We start from the raw sequence: 13,263 nt of genomic DNA on the forward strand, positions 1-13,263 counted from the left end.
ATGAACTAACCAGTACCCCGGAGCTCTTGACTCTAGCTGCATATGTATCAAAAGATGCCTAGTCGACCATCACTGGAAAGAGAGGCCCATTGGACATGCAAACTTTATATGCCCCAGTACAGGGGAACGCCAGGGCCAAAAAGTGGGAGTGGGTGTTTAGGGGAGTGGGGGGAGGGTATGGGGGACTTTTGGGATAGCATTGGAAATGTAATTGAGGAAAATACCTAATAAAAATATTAAAAAAACAAAACAAAACAAAACAAACCCACCAGGCCATTTGCTTCACCCGTCTTTCAGTGGTGAAGCTATACAATTAAGGGACTCTTCCTGTTTTATACAACTCTAAGCCCTGACATCAGAGCAATTAGGCAGTAAATAGATATGCTGGTGGGTAGATCTTGTGCTTATCATTTTATAGTTCTTATCTCTTAAACTGCCTGAAGGTTTCTTATGTTTATGATTCTGAGATAAAAATGATTAGCTAGTCTAGATATACTAACTCCTATGTCTTCTAGTCAATTTAGCCTGTTGGTAGCCTTTCTAAGTGTGTTTATTTTTCTTAGCATTTACTTTTCAAAATACTTTACGGTATACCACACATATTTTATAACTGTGTATCTAAGGCTAAGTGAAAAGTTGGGTAATGTTCCCATGCCCTATATAGTTTATGGAAAGCACTACACAGGTCATAGCTATATGTTTCTTTGACTTCTTATTGTTTAACTTATTTATTTATTCACTTTATATTCCAATTGCTGTCCCCTATCCTGGTCCCTCTCTCACACAGTCCCTTCCCCATCCCGTGTTAAAGTAATATATTCGATAAGTAGACATTAAAAGAATTTATGAAAAGTGATAAGGAGGTGATGAATTAGGAGCATGATTTTATTTCTTTCTTATATTTCCAACCTACCTTAAAAAATGAAACAGGCTCATTGATAAAAACACGAAGAGTAAGGAAAAGTGGAGTGGGGCAAGGAATGTTGTTCCAGGAAATCAACAATTCCTGCTAGTACATGTATTATCAAATTTGAGAAATAATAAAACATTTATACTGTTATATTTCCATAAATCTAATTTTGTGAATGTAAAATGATGTGGTACCCTTGGAAGGGAGGAATAAAGATCAGAAACAAAAATTTAAGTTCACACTTCAGATACAGGTTGATACTCAAACAACTTTATGGCATGACTTCTCTTCTAGCTGCTAGTCTTAAGAAGTGGCATTTATGACATCAATATTTATGGCAAGTGCAGTGAGAAGTATATTATAAGGGCATATTCTCAAATAAAAGAGATAATATAATATAATTTAGTTTCTCTATGGAATAAGCTTCATTTCATTTATATTCTTGAAGGAAAATATACTTAATACCAGTTAATGCTGTAGATTTTATAGAAACAAAACATGGTGAAGGCCAGATGTAGCTCATTAAATTTCAAGATCTTTAGTAAACAGAAGTAACTCTGTGGTTATGGGAGCATACCAATAGAGTACTCAAGCAGTTGACTTCCAATGCCAACTTTCAAAATCTAAGACTTTTAAATTAATTGATAACAAATGCTAAAAAGACCGTTTTCACTAGCCAACTTGCATTTCTGAAATGAAGTTTTAACCAAAACTTCGTACAGATTTAAAAAGTTAGATATTCTCTTTAATATAACTCATATTTCCAAAAATTTTAGTACGCTAGTTCTGAGTTCCAGTGGTAATGGAAGATTCTATATAGTCTCATGGTGGGCAATTAATTCTATTGATATGATAAAAAATATTTTGTAAAAACTCAGGTGATCAAAATTACTTTTTCTATAAACAAAATTACTTTTTCATGTTTAGAGTGTCCTCTTCTGTGATCCTAAGAAACTGCTTTACTACGTGATATTGTTTATGATCATCTACTCAAACATCCCAGCTTCCCTTCGGACTTTGGATTTAACTTCACAGTACTCTCAGAGAGGATTCTATTTAGCTATGAATCTTTAGGAATTCACATGATATGTGGCCACAGAAGTGAGAGTTTAATAAAAGTATGTCGAATGAATTAGTGAAAGACTGACATAAGCGAAGGAAGTTCATCTGCAGATATATTCAACTCCTGTCAAATGACAAGTAGCTTGTGGAGACGGCCATTCATAGGCTCACTAGAAAATTATCTATAATTAGTTAAAGATATACAACATATTTGCAGGCAGTGGTACTGAGGACATGATTAAGAAATATGGGGATGATCATTTAAAAATCAGCAACTGTAGTTCTAAATGAAATTGATTTCCACTCATGCATTATCTTCAGTGGTAAGTTTCTCCTTGGTGCTTATAGGATTTTAACAAATTTTGAAATAAATAATATTGGTCTAATAGTTTATGCACCCTGTTACAAAAGTCTAGAACAGCAACATGGTGACAGAATGTCCCCAGTGGTCTTGACCCTTTACTTCAAACTGTGAAACCTAGAAACATTTGCACTATTTTAATTTGTAAGCAATTGTGTAGAGAATGTCTCCTTTGGTATGGGTATGTCCCTTTGTTATGGTCTCACAACAGATGATGTTTACCTTGTGTTTATGAAACTTCCCAAAAGTTCCTGGGCATTAACAAGGCAGATCACAGAAAAAAAAAAAAAATCAAGCCTAAAAACTTATAGTAGTCTCTTGATTTGGGCTTCATTTATCATACTATCACACTAAAGAGCTGAGGTCAGGTTCCTTACTAAAAAGAAAAAAACCCTTATCAGATCTATAAAGTGTAACTTAGATCCAGAGTGTTGTTTTCCTACCCATTATAGAGCTTCTGCCATTAGGAATATGGCCAACTATTCCATAAGATGTAAAGTGAAATATGGATCAGATTGGGAGCATTCAAAGAAGAATGGTGTGTTAGTGAGTCTGTACCTCGTTCTCCCTTTGAACACTTCTTTCTTTGTACTATACAAGTTCTTGTCTCGCTGGTTGGGGGGCACAGGTTACCCTTGGCTGAAGGATGCTGTAGTATATCTCGGACCCGTGTTTCAGTCCCCCTTTTGAAGCCACACGTTTTTCCTTTCTTCATGCATGGACTCCATGGACTCCATTCACTGGCCTCACAGTGTACTGCAACCAAACAAAGTCTCAGTTGGCTCCCAAGCACAGGCAGGATTATCAGTGAAACAAACAAACAAACAAACAAACACAACATATCCCTTCAACACATCTAAGTTTCTAGAATAGCTTCTGCTTATCATAGTTGGGCAAGATAACATAAATAAGGGGCAGACATAGAATGCTTTTTAGTACATATGTTGTTGGGACAGCTTCTTCTCACTGAATTGGAATTCTACGGTGAACCTGGTTAACCCAGGCACACCTAATGAACGTTTTGGAAATTTCCTAACACTGCTGTAAGAAGTGAGTGATTCTTACTAGAGCTCGAGGGATATTCTGATTGTTGACTAGATAATTAAATGTTTGCAGATCTCAGAATTATTTGAAGGGCCTGATAAAGCACAGGATTCTGGACCCCACCCTAGCCTTCTGATGACGTTTCTAGCTTGGAGCAGATGTGCTGCCTTAATGCAGAAGATGTTATGTGCAGACATGGTAGCATCATTTGGTTTGAGAGCATCTGTGCTAGAGGATGGCAGGCAGAAAGGACTATCCAGGTCCTTGTCCTAGACTCAGTGCCCTTTCTGTTTCCCATGCTGCGGAATACCTAAACGTTATTTATTACTTAGTTAATTCACAGCAGCATCTCTAACTTTAGCGAACTTCTGGTCAGTGACAGCTAATAACTTGCGTTTGGTCTGGATGTCCTTGCGTGGTGCTTAAAGGGCAGGGTGTGCCCTTCTGAAGCTGTTGTGAAGATTTGTTTCCTTTGTGTGAGTTTAGTTTCTCTGCTTTTCATTAATACTTTTCCTGGATTTTTGTAGCAGATGTTTGTACTTTTAATGACATTCCGAAAGTGCTATTTTTCCTTCTTTCTCCTCCCTCCCTCCCTCCCTCCCTCCCTCCCTCCCTTCCTTCCTTCCCCTTCCTTCCTTCCTTCCTTCCTTCCTTCCTTCCTTCCTTCCTTCCTTCCTTCCTTCCTTCCTTCCAACAATGTGTCTTTATGCAGTCCAGCCTAGAGTCAAACTCATGATCCTCACGTCTATGTCTCCTGATTTCTAGTAGTACAGGGCTGTGCTCTCCTGGCTGGTTTTTAGAATGCTGTTCCTGTTTTTACGACCATGAAACACCATAACTTACAACAATAGAAGTGGCTTCCAATTGTAAACCTTTCAGATAGTACAGCTTGTCTCCACAGAAACATGTTTCTGGTAACCTCTTGCGCTGTCTTCTGACTTAGTGGGGTGTTATTATACAAGAAGGCTATCTCTGAGGACCACCTTAAGAACAATAACCTAAGTGATCTAGAGACTTAAAATTAAACCTCTAGATATAAGAAAGTAATTTTTAATTAATTTTTTCTTTTAAATCTAGAGGATTAAAATGTCCTTCATTTTTATAGGCATTTTTATCACTTGCAGGCACCCAAGTGCAGCACAGAGTCATATAAAAATGAATTTGTTTTAGTAAACTTAAATGAGCTCTATTGAATCATCTTCAAAATAAACTCCACATTTATCTATACCATTGTGATTCGGTCAGGGAATAAAGCAAGTACACTCTTTAATAGTATAACATTTTGCCACTTATGAACCTTACCTCCTAGCACCCTTTCTCCAAGTTAATCATCAAATAGTAATATAGATTAAAAAGCCTCCAAGAAGGCGAATAGAAAGAGAAATATTAGTCTGTATGTTAACTTTGTGTCTGTATTTATCACTACAATTAAGAGGACAAATTAGAAAAGAAAGCATTATTTAATTTGGAAGCCAAAATATTGTTGGTCTTTCACAACAAAGGTGATAAAATCAAATACATACTTTCACTTTATGAAACCAGAATTGAAAAATTGAAACATAGGTAATTACTGATCTAAAAACCAGAAAATGATTGGTTATTAAGATGAAATTCTGATTTAATCTTAGATAATTCTATTGAAGGAAAAATATAACTAATGAGATTAGATAGTTAAAACCCATATTAAAGGAAGGGATTTTTTTCCTTCAGAAATACCTTAAAAGGCTGATAATGTAGCAAATATAATACTTTCATAAAAATGGAAAGGTTAGAAAAATGATAGATATAACTCAAAGAGTGGTTTAAGTGCATTTTCAATTACATGAACAATTTAAAACTGGGATATAACTTTGTTAAAAAGATGCTTAAGAAGGATCTTAACCTCAGAGGCTGTCTTCCTTCCTTCCTTCCTTCCTTCCTTCCTTCCTTCCTTCCTTCCTTCCTTCCTTCCTTCCTTCCTTCCTTCTTCTGCCCAATGAACTAAGTATCTGAGAAAAATTAATGAGCCCTAGACCCTAGAAAGAGTCAGACTGTGACTCATTGCCACCTGAGATGTAGTGAAATTCACAGTAAAAGTATGGGTGTGGGTGTGGGGGGTGAGAGGTGGGACTGGGCCAACTTGGGTTCAGCCACTGGTGGCATGTCCAATAGGAGATATAGCTAGGGTATGAGCTCCAAGTCTCTGTGTTTACAGTGATACATTGGCCCCCTCTGTGACTTCCAAGAGGAACAATGAGGAAAACAGAACTACACTGCAGAGGGGAAGCAAATACCTCAAGTCCAAAGTGGAAACAATATGCCCTCTTATAAAGGTAGAAATGTAGGCTAAATTGATTTGCAAACCATGAGGACTGGATACATTGTTACAATGATCTTTCATGCCACCTCTATACGTGGGCAATAGTTTTTTGTTTGAAATCTATTTACTCAGTTTACCTTCTAAGTAGAAAAAAAATTAACTAACAGCTCTGGGCAGGGGAAAGATACACTACTGGTAAGCAGTGAAGAGCTCTAAATCAGCACTGGAATTTATGGTGTGTTTTGCGCTCCACATCTCAGCTTTCTGGGTCCTGCACCTCCATCCTTTGATTGTCTTTTGTGTAGTGAAGGGTGCCATTATTTTCCCTGATAGTCTTGGGCAAGCCAGCACATGCTATGCATAAGGACTGACTACCAAGATAGGTTTTTCTCTTAGGGAACAGGCTAAAGGAGCCAGTCCTGATGAAATTGCCCATCTGCAATACAACTCTGTCCTAGGTCATTTGTTCAATAAATGGCCTTTGGGCAGCTAGTGATATTTTAATTGTATAATCACCATCTAAAATTTATGGAAAGAAATAGAATTGGTAACTTTGAGGATATAAAACCCAATTTTCCTTGAAGACTAGTCCCACAGTGCCGAATGTTAAACACTCTGGGATAAGAAACTCTTAGAGAACATTTAGCTTTTAAAGGCTGAATGTTACACCTTTAACAACTAACAAAATTTAAATATCTGTCCTTTCTCCTCAGTAAAGAAATCCTACAAGTTTCTGGTATCTGCACTTTAATATTTCAGTGGAGTGTTTCCCATTGTTTCCACTGTTTGGAACATATTATCTCTAATCATCAGCCCTTTGGATGATTAGACCAGAAGAACTTTCGGGGACAACTTTACCCCTTTCCTAAGTTGTTTTTCTGTGTTTTTCATGACTAGGGAAGTTTGAAGCAAAAAGAGTCAAGATTAATTTGAGATTACTGTTTCCCAGCATTTCTGCGGCTAACTTTTAAATATCACCTATTATTTTCCTTCTGCCAAAAAAGAATGTATAGACATAAAAGTTGCATTTATCTGGAAATGGTTGAGCCACCAACTTAAATTATTTGTTCAACACCTTAAATTATAACAGAAGCACACTGTGGGAGCCTGGGGCACTCCTGGAAACTATCTTGTATTGAATCAGGAGGCTCTGTGTACACACACCAGCATAGGACAGCATCAAAGGTTTCTGCAGCCACTGCCCAAGGGACTTGGAGTTCTCTTTTTCTGTTTTCCCATTTGGGTTAGCATCTGTTCCACAACTGCATCAAACCCATAGCTCTAGTAGCTGTGTAACACTTAAAAGAGGGAAAACATAGTCCAACCAGGATCTGTTGTTTAGACAGACAACTTGTCTGAGGAACCCCCTCTCCAGAAAACCAGGCCTATAATTAATCAAAGTTTGCACTGTCTCATCCTGTCAGCTTGAGGGAGTCCAAAATTTTCTCTCTTCTCTGTGTTTAATACTTAGACAATAAGACCACAGCAGCATTAGTGGGCAATATCAAGAAAAAAAATACCATCATATGGAAAACAATTTCATTATGGGTTGTTATCAAATTTAGAGATTTTTTTTTTTAAATCTTGGTTTAAAGTAGAAATCAGTTAAGTTTGTCCCACTCACACATTTCCTTCCTTCTCTCCCTCATCTTTTGCTTTGTTTCTCTGAAATGTAAGAAATATTTGATGATCAGAGTAGTTCAAAACAATTATGAGCCATCCTTAACAAGTAGCAGAACACTCTTAAACTACCCACAATACATGCACGATGTAGCTATGTGAACATAGGTTTGGGATAGTATCTTATAAACAAAGATGGATAGGGCCTATTAGATATAGCCTCTCAGGATCTTGTGAAAGATTGCCATTGTCATCTGACGTGTTTCTCACCCATTATAAATCTTAGAGTCCTTCCTTACCAATACTGACACATTCCATAGTATGATTGTTGGCTTCTAACCCTTCTGGGCAGCTGTCAAGGCACTTTCCAAGGTGTAAGTAAAATCCACTTTTACACTTTGTGCAGAAATTTTTGTTGAAACAGGTATCACAGTCAACTTTGCATTCTGAAAGGAAAAATACAGAAAAATAATTGTCACTTTGTCATGTTCTCCAAACTACTGCTGCATCATCTTCCTACTGTACATGCAACTTTGGCATTAGCTTCAGTGTTCAGTGTTATTTTGCTAGACTGAATTGAGGGCTCTCCCAAAGCCATCTCATTGATATGCATCCTTTAAAAATTGTAGGATTGTAGCACACAAATACCTTTGTAACATATGCTGGGGCCCCCTGATTTCCAGCATCTAAAATACAGAGTTTCTAAAATCTGAGACACTTTGGTGACTGACATCATGTTAAAAAATGTTATAGATTTTGGATGTTCAGGTTAGGGATACTTGGCCAGTAATGTCTACACAACCATTCTCAAATCCAAAACCCTCTGTATCTATCACCCCTGTTTCCTGGTGTTTCATATAAGAAGCTCTCAACTTGTCCATTTGTCCAAGTAGCATTTTGCATTAAGTGATAGTAATGCTGTTTTATTTGAATAACATACACTGAAATAATCCATTTATACTGTTCTCAAGGATCATTTGTTCACTCAATATTTAACTGTCTACTAGATGTCAAAAACTGTAGAGACCAGTTGATCCCATTCATGGGGTTGATGCCCAGTGTTCACAAAGATCACCTTGTAGTAGGAGACAGAGTAAACAATTTCAGCAACTGACTCCTATGTAATAATTACCATGAACCATGATTGTTATGGGTATTTTGCAACATTGCTACCAAAATGGTAGCTTAAACCAATGCAGTAGTCACGATAATGACTCTCATTCACAAGTGCTATAGCTGAGGCTCAAATCTAGCAGTGACTCAATCAACCACACAGGCAAGCTGAAGAACAGTTGGCTTTAGAGTTGTAAGTGTTCTGGGAAACAAGAATCACAATAGCCCAGATAAATGTAGGAAAGCCAGAACAGACAGATGACTGACAAATGGACGAGGCCAGTTCTTTTGGAGGAGTGGACCTTACACTACCTCACTAAGAAAAGGGATGCCCTTAAAATCTTGAATGGGAGAGCAAGCAGCTTCTGAAATTCCCAGAAGAGCCAGTGAGGAACAAAATTGTCCAGACAGATTCTGGCCTGGGACACTCTGAGGTAGGCAGCAGTGAAGCAGGGAAGAAGCCACTGGTGGAAGGACACATGATATTTTGAGAGAAGGGATATTTCCTCATTTGGACCTTTCAAATGCCACTTGGTTTCCATTGCTGAAGCTGGAATATTGAGGCCAGGGTGACAGTCCTCATAAACTTGATTTCCAACCTGCAAATATTTTCATTGCTATACTGGAAACTTATAGAAACCAAAATAGCTGAAATAATTCTTCCAGTTACTGAATGCTTGGATATTTATAATGTAGTGGGAACTCGATTGGTTCTGATACCTATAGTCATTTCCTATAGGGCCAGTTAGGAATAATAATCCTGTTCCTGGATTTAGGGTGTTTAATCCAACACAAACAAACAAACAAAAACAAAACTTGAGTGATGTTTGTAAGTTAGTAGTGAAAATGTTCCTGTCCTGAGGGCTAAGTCTATGTGTGTCTTTTCCTAATCTTATGTAACTAGTACTTATTTTTTGAGTATTTTAGATTTCTTAGGAGCTCTTCTCATCAGGAGAAATCTCTCGGGATGAGGTGAAAATGAGAACTATAGAGGGGTGTGGCTACTTACTTGTACATTTATTTATATCTGGATATCGAGTTCCGTAATATCCACTTGGACACGAAGAGAGACACACTCCTATCTGCTTCATGCCAATCCTTTCCAGAACAAAAAACAGTCTGGGCTTACATGACAAACAGCCATTGTAATCTGAACACGTTGCACAGCCTCCTTGGCAGCCTTGACTGACGTTAGGATGCACTGCGGAGGCAAAGCAGAGAGACAGAAAGAGAGGTTAGACTGTGGACATAAGATTCAATAACATTTCCCTCTCTGTGTGTATTTTACTTTAATTACTTTTTGACTTGGTGATAGTGGGCAAATGAGATAAGATTTTTTTTTTCCTACTTGTTTTTTAAGCCCAGAATTTTCCTTAACCATATGTAATATTTTTAATTTGAAATTTCATATCTTTGTGCCTTTGAACATTCAAAATATATTTCATCCAAATGATTCATTTCAAAATCTCAGGAAAATGGAATTACTGAATCAACATGCAGGAAAATAGGGTTTGACAATTTTGTGGGTTTTTTAAGGTTTATTTATTTATTTTATGTATATTAATGCTCTAGCAGCCACCTGAATGCAGAAGAGGGCATTAGTTCGCAGTATAGAGAGATTGACACACTACATAGTTGCTGTGAATTGAACACAGGAACTCTGGAAGATCAGACAGTGTTCATAACCTCTGAGCCATCTCTCAGCCCCTGTTTTATTTTATTTTATTATTTTTTATTTTATTTTTTTGTTGCAATGAAACTGGTAAAATTGGCTTGATTTTGTGTGTGTCACAGACGATAAGTATGTCTCTGATTTCAGCAGCAAGTGTAATAACATGCACTTGAGTGAAGACACTGAACAAAGACCTTGGGTCTGGAACATCTATTTCAACTTTGACCTAAGAGAATACTTTACTCTTTAATACAACTCAAACTAATTCGGAAACTACATTAGCATACTGCCACTGCCCGGTGCTTTTCTGAAATATTTCTTCTTACCATTAAATTTGATACAGTGTAAAACTTTGCATCTAAGTCTTACCAGTAAGTTTATATGAATTTGTGTTTACTACTTTGGCTTTTTGGGAGAAAAGCCCTAGAGTTTTTGTGTCCCCACCCCCATTAATTCAACTCATTCAAGTAAATGGGGAAGAGTCACTGGCCTCACACTCCTGGCTTCCGAAGTCATAAATGCATGACGTAAGGGTGCTCCTGGGCAAGTCTGAACACACGCAAACAAAGACTAGAGGCATCATTTACTTGAACTCCTCTCAGTTAACTTGGTTATGGGAATTGATTACGTGTTACCTGACTGAACCAAGTAAGGAGCATGCTGCATGTAGCCTGTGTTTAAAGTTATCGTCTTTCCCAGTGGATTCTGTATTCAAATATAATGCTAATCCTGTATAGGACTTTCTAGGAAGTCAACCATCTTCCGTTGAGAAGCCAACATTGACACACAGGTATCTAAAGGTATCTTGGCATATTTCTGACATCTTTTATTGATAGAGAAAGGCATAAACATCAGTAGATATGGACACTATTAATCTGTATTTGCAATGATGTCTGATAATTAAGCTCTTTATTGCAGAAACAAACCCTCCAGTCTTATGGTGCCACACCAAGAAGCAGAGAACAGGAGGAGAACCTGTGGTCTGGGAAATAAACTTCAAAGGTCCCATATTAATACTTTTTCTCCTCCAGCAAGGCCACACCTAAGGGCTCCATCCCTCCCCCAGATATTATCACCTACTACTAGCTAGGGATCGAGTATTCAAAACATGAGCCTGTGAGAATTATTTCATATTTCAAGTATAATATTAGTCTGTAATCACAGTGATAATTGGTTATTAAGCTCTTCATTGGAACAACAAAGCCCTCCAGGCACAGTTTGAAATGATACCCATAACAAAGATCCTTCCTGTTGGGGTATATGAGTTAGCTCCATAGAGGTCATTCAGTTGACCCGCTTCCCCTGGCCTGCAGGAAACCATCCCTGAATAAGCCACAGGAACCACAAGCAGCTCGCTCTCATTCCAAGATGTTTCATAAATAAACTGAGGAAATGTGTGGGGGAAGGGAGGGCTGCTTTTCCTGTGCCTGTTCTTTTGTAGGGTGGGGCAGTCCTATAAAGTGGGTGAGGAGGGTTTGCCATTATGGGACCTGAGGGATTTGTACCAGAAACTCCTTTCCAAGGAAGGTCATTTTTTTATGACAGGGGACTAGGGGTGGGGGAGTGCTTGGGAAAAATGAGAACCTATTTTAAGCAGGGAAATACCCTCAAAAGGAAAGGTATAGGAAAACCGCAAGTATTCAGAATCCATCAGAACTGAAGTCAGAATCTAGAAGTCCAAGTGAAACCTGTGAAAGATTTTCACAAAACCCATCTATGGAAAAATAGATCATACTTGAGAAACTAATGGCTTCCAGGTCAGTCAAGCAGTGATTCCAGGTTCAATGAAAAGGGTCCAAACTGATGTGTCCTTACCACTTAAGTGTTTTAAGGAAAATGTGATTTTGAAAGTTTATATACCTCAAGCCTTTATGAATTATGAAACTACTTTAAATAGATTAGTTATTAATATTAATGTGTTTTACACTTTTAGAGCCTCAAATTCCTTAAGATGTTTCGTTTAAAGCATTGGATTTGGATGTTCAGACACTTCTGAGTCAGGTCTGAGTTTGTCTAATGATCGGCAACAACTTCCTGTGGCATGGTAGGATACGCTAGGACCTTGCTCAAATCCCCGAGACTCTTAGACTTTCCCCGGTGAAATGATGCAAGTCAAGTTGTGATAAAAACAAGTCTTTCTGCATATTTTCATTATGCACGAAGGTTTCGGAGGAGCAAGGAAGGTTCAGTTGTCCCAGCTTTTTGGTGGAGATTTACTGGTTTGTAATCAGAGAATTTACGATATGGGCAACAATGTTTGAGCACAAATATGTTTCTTTGGGAAAGATTCAATGGCCATAGCCATGGGAAATGCCAGACATTACAATTCTGAAGTGCAGATTCTGGCATCCTGTTTTTAAGGGTCAATACTGTAGTGAATGGTTTCATGAATGCTGTATAAGGATCACTGAAATTATAGTCAGTATTGCACAACTAGATACAAATTTCCCAAACTTCATCTTAAGGCCTTTTACTTTTTATATGGAAACCACAGAAAACTTTGGTCTAGATTGCCTGTAAGAACTCTTCCAGCCATGAAACCCTGTGAGTCTAAGGCAAGAAAAAAGAAAAAAAAAAAAGGAATTTTAGTTTGTCATGCTCCTGCCCTTTTGCCCCATTCTATTAAGTTTATTTTCCCTTATATATTATATTTGTCAAATAATATCTTTCTACTGCCGTTGTATATGGACATTGTAGACTGTGACACCAAAGAGGAAAGGGATGTGTCATAGAAGACTTTCCACTTTGTTTTAGAAGTAGTTGGAGTTTATCAGCACATACATGACTATGCCAGGCTAGAGGAGGACGAGGTAACACCACAGTTGCTCCAGTTGACAAGTAGACTGGAATGAGTTTGATACAAGGTTGTGTATGTTTCAGGTAAAGGAGCAAATCAGACTGTCAAGAAGACTGGAGGCATAAGGTGCATTTAGATTATGAAACCTTTTGCGGACCATGACACACCAAGCATTCTGTAGACAAGACAGGTTTCTATATGGTGAATGACATGCTGTGACTTCTTTCTTTCTTTCTTTCTTTCTTTCTTTCTTTCTTTCTTTCTTTCTTTCTTTCTTTCTTTCTTTCTTTCTTTCTTTCTTTCCTTCTTTCTTTCTTTTTTTTTTTTTAGGTATTTTCTTCATTTACATTTCCAATGCTATCCCAAAAGTGCCCTATACCCTCCC

At 37.7% G+C, this 13,263-nt stretch overlaps 1 protein-coding gene across 1 annotated transcript in view; it reads right to left on the reverse strand.

The window, feature by feature from the left end:
• Nucleotides 1–13,263, reverse strand: part of Rspo3 (R-spondin 3) — an 84,679-nt gene that overhangs the window by 45,396 nt on the left and 26,020 nt on the right. Inside the window, exons 2-4 of the mRNA XM_021174776.2 lie at nucleotides 9,419–9,610; nucleotides 7,596–7,742; nucleotides 2,892–3,089 (exon numbers count right to left, since the gene is read on the reverse strand). Coding sequence (XP_021030435.1) covers nucleotides 2,892–3,089; nucleotides 7,596–7,742; nucleotides 9,419–9,610 — 537 coding nt within the window. The remainder of the gene's footprint in view (nucleotides 1–2,891; nucleotides 3,090–7,595; nucleotides 7,743–9,418; nucleotides 9,611–13,263) is intronic.

The sequence above is a fragment of the Mus caroli genome, chromosome 10 (genome assembly GCF_900094665.2).
Source record: "Mus caroli chromosome 10, CAROLI_EIJ_v1.1, whole genome shotgun sequence".
Taxonomy (NCBI): domain Eukaryota; kingdom Metazoa; phylum Chordata; class Mammalia; order Rodentia; family Muridae; genus Mus; species Mus caroli.